The sequence below is a fragment of the Cetorhinus maximus genome, chromosome 8 (genome assembly GCF_964194155.1).
Source record: "Cetorhinus maximus chromosome 8, sCetMax3.hap1.1, whole genome shotgun sequence".
Classification (NCBI taxonomy): domain Eukaryota; kingdom Metazoa; phylum Chordata; class Chondrichthyes; order Lamniformes; family Cetorhinidae; genus Cetorhinus; species Cetorhinus maximus.
In genome coordinates, this window is record NC_135886.1 from 63937440 (window position 1) to 63950417 (window position 12978).

At 42.3% G+C, this 12978-nt stretch overlaps 1 protein-coding gene across 6 annotated transcripts in view; it reads right to left on the reverse strand.

The window, feature by feature from the left end:
- LOC144683682 (muscleblind-like protein 3) overlaps positions 1–12978 on the reverse strand; it is a 264924-nt gene that overhangs the window by 38147 nt on the left and 213799 nt on the right. For 3 of the 6 annotated variants that reach the window (XR_013577315.1, XM_078546944.1, XM_078546943.1), the window contains 4 exons: positions 11650–11850; positions 6694–6930; positions 2991–3141; positions 2033–2068 (listed from right to left, as the gene is read on the reverse strand). Coding sequence is in view for 4 of the 6 variants with exons in the window: in XM_078546944.1 (XP_078403070.1) it covers positions 2033–2068; positions 2991–3141; positions 6694–6930; positions 11650–11850 (625 nt within the window). In the remaining 2 variants the exon portion in view is untranslated. Of the gene's footprint in view, positions 1–2032; positions 2069–2990; positions 3142–5103; positions 5158–6693; positions 6931–11649; positions 11851–12978 lie in introns of all 6 variants that reach the window. The other 3 variants (XR_013577316.1, XM_078546945.1, XM_078546942.1) reach the window with 2 other exon arrangements.

Here is a 12978-nt window from a genome sequence, read left to right on the forward strand (position 1 = left end):
CTCCCACTAGAAAAAGCTTAGTCCCCTCCCATTGTAAAAGGTAGGTGAGGTTCTTTAAAGCCCACTTAGGAGAAGGTACAATCTGTGAGGAAGGCAACAGGAAACCACCTCAGCTACTCTTCCCTAGTGAATGGCTCAAGAATCTCATGTGTGAAACTTCAGTCATGACCTGCCCGAGGGACAAAGTACAATGGACAAACAGAGCCAAAACTGTGCTGCAGAAGGCCCTCTCCAGTGAGCATCCACTGGAGACTGTGACAGTTACAGCAGTGACTGTATTACAAACCCCTTTATATTTAAATATTTGCAAACTAGTGTTAGAAAAGAGGAACAAGAACTGCATAACTAAGATGAGCTAATATTTTGTGTTTGCCCACAGCTATGAATAAGCTCAAGGTTTTTAAACTCATACATGAGATTAATTAAACAGAATTCAATAAAAGTCTTCCTTTGTCATGCCTGTCAGTGACATGTGTCAGAAGTTTCAGACTGAGCCCATTTAGTATTTGCTAAATACTTACTAAATATTTTCGCTCCAGTTATGTAAGGCTCTGGTTAAACCCTGTTTAGTGTATGGCATGCAGGTGTGGACACTGCACCTCAGGAAGGATACATTGGCCTTGAAAGGTGTGTAGCACAGATTCACCAGAATAGTGCCACACAAAGTTTAGATTTCCACCATTTTTTGTGAGAAGAAGTGCATCCTGACATTATACCTGAACTGTCTAGCTTTAAGTTTAAGGCTATGATTGCTTGTTCAGGACTTCCCCACCAAAGGAAATAGTTTTCCTCTGTCAATCCTATCAAACCCTTTAGCCATCTTAAATATTTGACCAGATCACCCTTTGATCTTCTATACGCAAAGGAATACAATCCAAGCTGCAACCAATCCTCCTAATTTAACCCTTTAAGGCCTCTGGCTGTGCATAGCTATGCCTAAAGCCTCCTTGATTCCTAATGAATCCTGACTTCACTTCTGGACACTGCTGTTGTTGAGTTATGTTCAGTGAGGTTATTGGTGTGATTCTGCACATGACACGAGCTACACTTGCAAGGAGTATAGGTAGAGGGGGCTGTAGCTGGGTCTTGCCTTTGATTCTTCGACCAGTGCTCCTGGCAAACAAGGCTTGACACTGGAATCTCAGCATTCCAGGACTGTAAGGTTGGAATTTAATCCAAGAGAGGGGGAGATCACCTGCTAGCTTTTTGGGGAAGGACTGCCAGTATTAAGTGCCTGTGGCCAGCAGTGGCTTTCCCCAGGATCAAAGACCCTGGGGGCGGAAATCCCACCTCCTAAGAGCTACCAACCAACGAGAGGCTGACAGCTGTCCATTGCAGGTAGTGCCAGAGTGAGCAGCGGCAGCTGCCAGCAATACATCAGTGGAGAAACCGAGGGTTGCTGAGGGACCCAGGCCACAGGTTCATGAGGACAAGATGGGGGTTGTGGGGGGAGGGGTCATGTGATAGAGGAGGGTGATTAGCAGCAAGGGGACAGGAGTGGTTCTCAGAGCGCCCCACCCCCTGTACCCGATGCTGGGTCCCTCAATCAGACACTGAGTGCCTTTGCATGAGAGACCCCACCCAGGAGCCCACAAGCAAACATGATAGATTTAATACCAGCGACGGTGAGATGAGATCCTTAAGTGGGCACTTAAGGGCCTCAATTGGCACTGGGACAGGAAGGCCATCCACGAGCCTTCCCACCATAGAATTAATTCCCAGAGGTGGGAAGGTGGCGGAGTCCCCACCATGCACTCTTACACCTTATTAAATGCCCCCTGCTTCCAAACCTGCCTCGTGGGAGGGCATTAAATCCCATCTTAAGACTTCTGGGTGTAACCAAATGAGGTCCTGTAGAGTTTGTTCAATACCCTGACAGCTTGTAGTAACTGGTTAGCCGTGTGAGAAAACCGGGAATTAAATATTGGCTGATGGTAACATTTCCTAAAGTAAACACACAGTGAAGTTTTGAAAATGTGAGCGAGTTAAAGAAAGGTCAAAACATTTGAGAGAGATAAAGCTGCAACCTTACCAACACTTGCAGTGGGAGTCATGCACAACACTGAGCCTGCAGATCATGCAGTGAAGCGTTGAAAGGATAAACAAAAAAAAAAGGAACATTGGTTAGAAACAGTTAGTGTTCACACACATTCTGTATGAACAGATTATAGCCAGTAGAGACACCTTTATTGATTACCTCAGCACATGCAAGGTGAGAGTTTAGTTTTTTAAATGAGGAACTAAAACTATGCAATCATAGGAATTCTCTGGGAAATGATGAGAAGCGTGAATCGATACAATAGTAAATGCAGAGATAAAATGTACTGCCTCCCAGCCAGAAGATGCAAGAATCAGTTACCTCTCTGTACTTACAAAGTGCATCTTAATTCACAGCTACAACATTGATGCTGCCTCATTAAGGACATTTAGGGATGGAATTGGACTTGGCCGAGCTGCAAATCGGAGAGAATCGAATATCAGGCGGGAGTATAAGGGGCGACTGAAGCATTACCGTCTGATATGTATCCCAGGCCAAGTTCAATTTCACCCCCACCTTAGAATATTAAAACCAACACAAATCGTACTTGGAAGGCGAGTTTTTCACACAATATGCTCCAAACACAGCTGCGTTATTTTTCTTTCTTTGATCCTGCACATTTACTGAAAGTTACACAGCACATCCGAGCATCCATGTCGAGGAATGACAATTTTAAAGGAGCTGTCCTATCATTTCTAAAAGCAGATTCTATCCACCACCCATCCCCCCCGCCACCCCACCCCATCCCCCCACCCCCCACCATTGCCTCCCCCAGCTCGGAGTTTGAAAAAGTCAACTCGTATTATTTTGAAGTTTAAAATTGGAAACAACAGCAGCTCCTTTAAAGGTGAAAGCCATTCTGACATGAAGGAAATGAACCATTCTTGGAGCGACTCCAGCAGTGGCTTCCAATGAAAGAGTGCATGATAAGCACGAGTGATAATGGACTAACCTGTTGGGATGAATGTTGGTTGTTGCAGCTGCATATTAGCTAGAGCCTGTTGGTAGTGGAAAACACTGGGGTTAAACACTGTGGTGGCACCATTGGTTTTTTCAAGTGCTGGCCTCTTTGGTAAAGGTTGGAGGGCACCAGGCTGGAGGGCCTACGGATGAGGGATTCATTAAGACAAGTAGAAAATAAATGATGCATGCACCAAGTAATATGCATACACATGTACACGCACACGCACACACACAAACACAAACACACACACGCACACACACACGCGCACACACACGGTCTGCCATTCTCCTGCGACTAGTAATAGCTAAAGCAAGGCAGCAGTTGAAGCAGACTATAGCTGCAAGGCGTTGTGAACAGTATACAAGTGCAAGAAGCATGAGAGGCAGTACAAAAGCCTTTTGAGAGTTAAAGGTTGAGCTGCACGGCCAGTTAACAGTGTTTGACTTTAAACGCAGGACATTGATTATCAAGCTTAAAGTGAGAGTTCAGACAGGCTGCATATTAACAGCGATGAAATGAGAAGAAAAACAATGCATTTGCAACTTAGTGACTTAATGCTCTGAAGATCTAAAACACACGCAATATAATAAATACAGACTACATAGCCAGGGTTCTCGCTAGGATTTTAGAAAATCCTGGGGACTTAAAAAGTCTCAAGGCTCATTTTACAAAAGGGATTTTTAAAAAATTCTTCACTTCACTATATTGTCCTGCATTAAACATATATGAACAATCTGCTTGCATTTTGTTTCAATTTAGTACAAAATGTTTATAGATTATAAGTTTATTTCCACCATTACCACCCCCACCCCTCCTTAACATACTGACATTGTTTTATTATATTAATTCATGATTGATAGCCCTGTAAATGTTAACACCCTCAGAAAGTCAAATGAAATTAAATTAAATTCAAGTTTCACTTTAACGGGAACCCTGCACATGACTACATGCAGAAAGAAGCAAGTAAAGCGACAACATAAATGTTTGCTGTAAACTGCAGCACCCAGAGAATGAGAAACTGCAGCTGGCTTGCTCAAATAGCACAAGTGATTGTGGCACAGTGGCAGCTGAGGTACATGAAGAAAGATGCCTCTATTTAACTTGTCCTGTTAACTGTAGCATAATGGATATCTGGTGGTTAGAGTTGTGGAATTCAGATTGGTAAATGTCACTCCTTCTTCCTGCTAGCTGCCTTTTTGTGTGATTATAGACACACAAGCAGCATGTGAAATTCTACAATAAATATTCCACCCTATAGTGAGAGTTTGAACATTTCTTGATATTTAGGGTTGTTTGGTGTTTCAGAAGACTGCTCAGTAGAATCACACAGCACAGAAGGACCCCTAGAAACCCATACCAGCTATCCAATTAATCCCACTTCCTGCCCTTTCCCCATAACCCTGTAATTTTTTATCCCCCTTTCAAATGTTTATCCAATTCTCTTTTGAAAGTTACAATTGAATCTACTTCCACCACCCTATCAGGCAGTGCAGTAGTGCTAATGCATTACTTTGCAATACTGGGATTTTAGATGGTTATCTGTCAATTTTATTTATTAAGGCAGTGACTGGGCTGTTGCATGAATGAATATAAGTAACAGGATTCCACCCTTATTGCCAAAATCACTTCAATACTGTCAAACCTGTTTTAAATGCAGCTTTAGCTCCCGGATCAGAATTTTCTTTATTCTCTGTGCTCTCTCTCAATCACCCGGAGACCACTTCAACTTGTATCTCAGAAGATTTTTGTTTTGTGCTGCATCAGCCCAGAAGGGAATAAATATAACAGTGCACTCTGGCATTATGGAGTGCAGTAGCTTGCCATAAGTGTTCACAAATATGTTTTACTGCATCCATAAGGCTGTAGAAACAGGTTTCACTGTGGCTGTATCTCTTGTTGCTATGCCAAACCCTTAGGAGATGGCAAAACGCTAATTGGCACCACCAAAGTACATTCCAAGCAGGTCAATATGCAATGGCAGTGTCCTAAGGGTTAATTATGGTACCAAACAAATGAAAAGCACTCATGCAGTCTAACTAACATTATATTTACAAAATTAAAAAAGCTACATGCAAAGCAAGAAGGTGAAAGGTGCAAGTACCAGGTCAAAGGTTGCCTCGAGGGGTCGCTTCATTGATCTGACAGCTGGCTGAGTCTTAATTAGCAGGCAGCGAGCACATGGATGGCAATGGGCCAATGGGGTTCAAGCGCATTAACATAAACAGCAAGCAGAGGTGCGTCATAGGGGCAGCAATGCATTATGGGTAGGTGAAGAGGGGGGGAGAAAAAACAATCTGAATGCATTATACAACATATTACAAAAGAACAAGCATGCATAACAAAAGGTGTTTACTACTGTTATTTGTTCAGCTACACAATTACAAACAGACACCCTTGCTCGCTTTGCAAGTGAGTGTCACATCAATGTTTGTAATCACTAAATGGAAAACTAACTTTTTTATTAAAAGAAAGCTAAAATGCAATATATATATATTCATAAACACTTTGGGTGCAGAGTAGCTTTATGATTGATACACTTCACCACCAAGGCGAATTTAAAAAAAAGTCCTTAAGAGCTTTATCAGCATCTAATCTGAATGAATGGGACACACCTCCTTGGGTTGTTATTTTAACAGTGTTCTCCCCATAATCCCATGGAGAAAAGCTTCTCGACCGCTGTAAAAGGATGATGCAAGTGGGCCAAAAACCCTCTCCATCGAAAACCAACATTCTACACCTTCAGCCAAAGAACAACATCTAGCCCTCCCCCAATCAGCTGAAAATTATCATGGTGTCCAGTCACCCCTATCATTAATGATAAGTTATAATAATTTCCCGACAACAGACGTTAGGCTAATTGGTCTATAATTCCCTGGTTTTCTTCTCTTACCTTTCTTACACAACGGGGTGACATGCACAATTTTCCAAATCTAAAGGCCCAAGAAGGTGCGGGTAAGTGGAGTTTGATGCTTCTCATTTTTCAGCAAAAGGGAGGGGGGCATTTCACATGTGAACGGGCCCTTCACGTGGAAGTGGGTCAGTTCTACTGTCCAGCTACCTCTCGTGTGGGCATCACAAATAGAGGTGGAATTGAAGGGGTGGCCAGAATTCCATAGGCTTGCTCCTCAAAGAGGGCATGCTATTATAACACAAGCCTGAGCGTAGCTGACGTGAGGCCCACTACCTGCCAAAGACCTGTTTCCCCCTGGTTATCGATGGCACAGTGATGTAGTAACACCCCTCCTCCCTCCCTTCCTCCCTGCTGAACTGGGTGGATCTCTCACAAAAGTCCAGGTGTTCAGCCAAAACAGGCTCAAGCCCTTTCCACCCCAGCGTCTGGCGTGAGGCAGGCTGTCAGGTTTCCCAGATCCACAGAATCTTCTAGGCTTAGTTCTCTCTAATGGAGCAAAAAATTGTTTCACATTTTAATGGCTGCTGATGACATATATTCACTCACCGGGTGTGCCCCTCCTTCACCCGGCTAACGCTGCCAGCTGTAAATTGTAAGCCATGTGGCTATATGCTGTGGTTGAAAAAGATCCACCCTTTCGGACACACTTTGGGCACAATCAGTGTACTGAGCACAAGGATAGTGTAGGTTATTAGTTATTTTAATTAGTCCGTGGAATTTTAAACACAGACATCATCCTGGGATTAAAAAGATAAGGCCCTCTCTACTCAGTATACCTACCATGGCAGCAGCTGCAGTCTGATTCACCTGGTGCTGAGCGGCCTTTATTTTGGCTTGCAGATGTGCGGGCGGGTGAAAGTACTTGCACTTCTCCCGTGAGCAGCGACCCTTGATATAATCCATGCAAACTGTGACAGTGTTTTCATTCGAATCGATCATTGCCATTTCGAGGGGGTGTGCGTAGCGGCAATCATTTTCACCCCGAGTGCAATTTCCACGCTGAAACTCCCTGCAAACCTAATGGAAGCAGTCGTTAGCAGCCAGCTTCTTGGGTCCACTGGCTTTCCTTCACTTGTAACAAATTAAAAATAAAAGACAGAACTGAAGCAGAGCATTGCATTATAATTAAAACTGCAATGTCACACAGTTGCTGCATAATCCATTTCTTGCAGAGAGGTAAAGGAGTCAGCTCATCAAGTTTTATTCCACTCGCGGATATGTCCTGTGACACTGCTCCTGATAAGTCCAGTGATATGCTCTTTTATAATCATAACATTATGCAATGTAACAGAAAGAAAAAGAAAGACTTGCATTTTTATAGTGCCTTTTGCAACCTCAGGATGTCCCAAGGTGCTTTACAGCCAGTTAAGTACTTTTGGTCACTGTTGTAACATAGGAAACGTAGCAGCCAATTTACACATAGCAAACTCCCACAAACCACAATGTGATAATGACCAGATAATTTTTATAGAGGTGGTGATTGAGGGACAAATATTCATCAGGGCTCTTCAAAATAGTGCCATGGGATCTTTTACATCTGAGTGGTTAGAGAGTGTTGTAGTATGCCTTTAAGAGATAGCAGCATGCCATCAGTAGAATGGAAGTGTGTCATGTGATCCAGTCTCAGTTTCACTTTGGCTTGTGAGCAGAACAGCACACACAGCTCTGCTGCTGATATCCTCAAGATTTCTGCCTTTGTATATTTATTCTTATGTGCCTACTCTAAATAAATGAGCCCACAACATGTTTACCCAATCCCTTATGAGTGACGGGTGCTTTTGTATCATTACCAAAACACAACATGGTGCACAGCAGTGGTAAAACCACCTGGCAGCAAGATTATGTACAGGTATGACATGGTGAACAGCCTTAGATCATGCTACAGGGCATGAAACAACCCTCAAAGTCCTGGTGAGACCGCAATGAAGCCTTCGCAGCATCGGGGAATGTTGAAATTGCAGCGTGGTGACTGCACAGTAAAGCTTTGAAGGCATCAGCAGCAGAGCTGTGTGTGCTGTTTTCTGCTCACAGGCCAAAGCGAAACTGGGACTGGATCACATGACACACTTCACTTCTAGTGATGGGATGCTGCTATTCCTCAAAGGCAAATTATAACAGAGAGGACATTGGTTTACATCTTGTCTGAAAGACAGGAAGGACATCTCCCTCAGCACTACACTGGAGCATCAGCTTGGGTTTTGTGCTGTGGTCTCCTAGAGTGTTGTTTGACACATGGTTCTGTTGCGACCGTGGAACTGTGTTTTTCAACTGGCCCATCTCTTTAGGTCACAAAGTTTGATTGCTGTAAATAGGCAGGAAGTTGGCAGATTTGGGAAATTGTAAAATTTCAGACTGCAGGTCAATTTCCAAACTTCCCTTCCCAGCAATAAATAACTGGTAACTCACCTCAATTTGAAATACCTGTGTGCCTATCTCATTTAAAAAAAAATATTTTGTCAATAAGGTATTAAGTTTAAAAAGTTATGGATTTGATAGGGTCGATATGGAGAAATTATTTCGTCCGGTGGGGTAATCAAAATCAAGCAGGCACAAACAAACTTCAAGCTCGGCCATTCTGGTGTGGAATTGGGAAGCTTTTTATCTTACACAAATTGTAGTGGAAATTTGGAATTCTCTCCCTTAAAAGGCTGTGGGTGCCAGAAAACAATTGGGGCTTTCAAGACTGAGATCAATAATTCTTTTTTAAATAAAGGTATCAAGGGACATAGAACAAAGGTGGGTAAATGCAGTTGAAGTACAGATGGGCTGTGATCTAACTGAGTGGGAGAGCAAGCTTGTGGGACTGAATAACCTCCTCCTGTTCCAATATTCCTAAAGTACGATATCTGAAGTGTAATGCATACACTCAAGATTTTGATATATAGCAAGTTCACATAGGTGGGGTCAATTACAAATATAGACATTGGAATTTTTAATGAGAAAAGTCAACACACAAAAGTGTGACAGAAATGTGACATTAGGAAGTAAGGTGTTGCAGACAGGAAGTGCACACTGGCCTTTTCATTAAAGTTAGTTCAGAGTATTCAAACACATTCTGCTGAGATCAATCTCTGCTTGACATATTTTGTTTTCAATGATGAGTTTATTCACCTCCGACCTTCATTCAGCAAAAAAACTGGAGAAAGTATCAACTTTGGGGAGTGTCGTGACTCAGAGTGGGAGTTTGGGATAACCTGAATGACCGATGTGAAAAATGCCTGATCTGAGTTACGCTGTTATGAGGAGGAGACCAGATGCTCGTGAACAGAGACCAAATGAGTAGTGGATAGTGATTCATCTTGGGCAGTTCTCTCTGACCACAGGTCACAGATTGATCTTTGTCCAATTCCCGGGAGGAGGTTGACTATATGTTCCCTCAATTAACGATGGCACAGAAAGGCAATAAAGAGGAAGTACCTTCAAAATAAACAATTGTGACACACTGCAGCTTTTGTCTGTAAATTAACTTTCTGGTCAACCCTTTTCCTTTTAGAAGTTTTCAGCTCTTGCTGGGTTATTATCCCACCATGTCTACCAGAAATTCTGTTACCCCGATGCCATTAGCAAAAATTATAAGAACATAAGAAATAGGAGCAGGAGGAGACCACACAGCACATCGAGCCTGCTCCACCATTCAATATGATTATGGATGATCATCTGCCTCAACTCCACTTTCCTGCCCACTTCCCAGAACTGTTGATTCCTTTGAGACTAAAAATCTGTCCATCTAAGCCATAAATATATTCAGTGATGGCGCATTCACAACCCTCTGGGGTAGAGAATCCCAAAGATTCACAACCGTTTGAGTGAAGAAGTTTCTCCTCATCTTAGTCCTAAATGATCGGCCCCTTATCCTGAGATTGTGTTCATGTGTTCTAGGTTTTCCAGATAGGGAAAGCAGCCTCCCAGTACCTACCCTGTCAAACCCCTTCAGAATCTTGTATGTTCAATGAGATTATCTCACTCTTCTAAACATCTCATTCTAAACTTCATGGAGTATAGACCCAATTTATTGAGCCTCTCATCATAGGACAATCATCTGGCTGTTCCACCATGGTCATCAGCGTTGATGTCCGGCATGTTGATGTTGTGACCTCTCACAGAGAGGACTGGCTGACTAACAGGAGCAGGAGAACCTGACTGATAGGCACCAAGGTAGATCTTAAGGCTCCTCTGTCGCTGGATTGGTCGAGATCAGTTAACCCAACGTTGACTGGGGATCAAACATCAGGCCTTCGGACCTGTGTGCAGCTGCATGTTGGATGAATCTTCAGGAGTGCCTTGTTTCTCCAGTGCAAAACATAAAAAACAAGGACTGAGATCCTGCTTCTACATTAGCTGAACCTGCAAGCACTCTACATCACCCTGCTTCTGTTAACACTAATTGATAAGATATTGATCTTTCAGGAAAGATCACCAGACAGGTCAGTTTCAGCTCCCCTGAACCACTCATTCTAGGACATTTGGAGGAACTTTCTCTGCCTTTTAATGTCTCCAGCACCATCCCCTCCCACCAGGATACAGGAGGCTGTTTGTCCCAATGTTGCTTAGTAATGGACCTCTCCCTCCCATGTGGGAATGCCCAGCTCTATTTGATACTGTTCACCAGGGAGAGATTAGGCATTTGTCTTGAGGACACTTGCTGGTATGAACCTAACCCAGTCACTCTGATGTAGTATAACAATCTTAGAGGTTTCTTGGCTCCAGTGGTTTCACATATCACTCTGTTTTCTCAAGTACCATGCCTGACTAAGTATTTATCATGCTAGTCAGCCTCCTATAGGATTGCACATGAAAAGTCAAGACCCTTAGGTGAATTGGGGTTGGAGGTTAGGGTATAATTGAACCAATGCCTACTGACATAATTCATATAATAATAAAGTTATGTATAATATCTTCATTATAACAATGATGTAACTGATTCCTTTACCCATGCTTATAATGGAACTGGCTATGTAAAAATGTCACACTATGGCCAGCTTTTTCCTCAGGACTCCTCCTGTTCCTGCATTGGAAATGTGGTACAAACCGTGAATAAATGGGATTTCACACACGACTTCCTGCAAAAATATGGTAGTGGAACGGGTGCCTCTCTGTAAAATTCTTGATTCATTGTGGCCTCTGATGGCAGGAGGGTATAACTATAGCTTTACAGTTTTACATAGGCATTTTTAAATTATTATTTCATAAGGCCAGCCTTTATTGTCCATCCCTAATTGCCCTTGAGCCAACTAAGTGGCTTGCTACACCATTTCAGAGGGCAGTTAAGAGCCAACAACATTACTGTGGGTCTGGAGTCACATGTAGGCCAGACCAGGTAAGGACGGCAGATTTCCGTCCCTAAAGGACACTAGTGAACCAGATGGGTTTTCACAACAATCTGGTAGTTTCATGGTCACCATTATTAATGCTAGATTTTTATTCCAGTTTACGTAATTAACTGAATTTAAATTCCCCAACTGCCATGGTGGGATTTGAGCTCATTTTTGGATCATGCCTCTGAATTACTAATCCAGTAACATTATCAATATGTTAGCATATGTATAATTTTTATAATTTACACTATAAATAATGATAGAGGAACATATAATGGGAGATGTTAACAAAATGTGCACAGAGACAAAAAAATGTTAATATATTGTACACATATAGTTATAATAAGTGTATAAAAAGGAAGCTATTCCCTCTATTGCACATATAGATGAAACACATACACATGTATATAAACGCTGATACCTCCAATTTGTCTGTTCGTATTAGTTTCTGTGAAGCTGTGTTTCCTTGGACTGTAACAGTGGGATTCCCTGACACCAGGACAGGTGTGTTTGGTAGCAGTTCTGTTGGAACCAATCCCATCCCATGGGTCATGTGACTCAGGTAGGGATTAAGACCCATTGTATGATTTGTTGCTAAAGATGGAGTAACAGGAAATGTCGTCTGTGGATAAAGGTGAAAAGAAATCATATTGATAGCACATTAGAATATCATTCTTATTTTACATATGGATATACAAACAATGACAGAAATGAAAAGACCAACTGGCCAATCCAGCCTCTCCCATACAGTTGTGATGTCTTATGCATCACAATACAGACAATTCCATCATATGTGATCACCTGGGAGGGGTAGAAAATGCAGCTAAAATTCCTGACCAATTAGAGACAAAACTCTGAAAAATTCCTTTCCCAGCCCCCAGTAAGTAATCAAAACTAGTCCAAGAGCCCTCTTTCCCTGAATAATGCCATACTGTACCTACCTGTTGATCTGTGGCCCAGCCATAAACAGGTCCAACTCTCATTTAAGGGATTTTCAGCCAAAACAGTGTCCATGTTTCATGTCTAAATGGTGGAGCATCAAATATTTTCTGTTTAAACCAGTTTAAGATGCTACTGTTCCCAAAGGACCTCATTGAGAACCTCCCAAACCTAGGAATAATTATTATATTTACATTTTAAGACCTTGAAGGCTACAATTCCTGAGTTCTCCTGTCAAGCTGTGGTAAGAAAGCAAATGGAGACCCAGATTTTCATCACGAGGGAAAGCCCCTCTATTATTTAACTCAGCTGGCTATTTAAATCATCAGCTGCCTCCACTGAAGTGTGATTTTGGTAGGCCAGGAGTGTGAAACCTGAAGTGTGCTTAGACCAGGTAAGAACAGGTCTGAACTTTCTGGATTTGTTTGGGTAACCCTTTAAAGAGATAAAGTACACTTTTGGATCTGGTTCTGGAACATCTTTGGGGTAGGTCAGGAGTCCTTTGGGAATTGTAAAAGTAGGCATAAATGTGTGTAACAGCTGCAGAAACTCATTAATGTCAAGCTCACTGGAACTGTTAACAAATCTGTCAAAATCAACAGTCAAAACTGTCAGAAGCACCTGTCAAAGGGAGCTGTCAAGCTGTCCTTTATACCTTTGAAAAAAATATCTGGAGTGTTTTAAAAATGATTGCTGGCTAGTTCACTCTGTCTGTTGACATAAGCCTGAGCGCTTCCATTAGTGATATGAAAGCAAAATACTGCGGATGCTGGAAATCTAAAAATAAAAACAAAAAATGCTGGAAAAACTC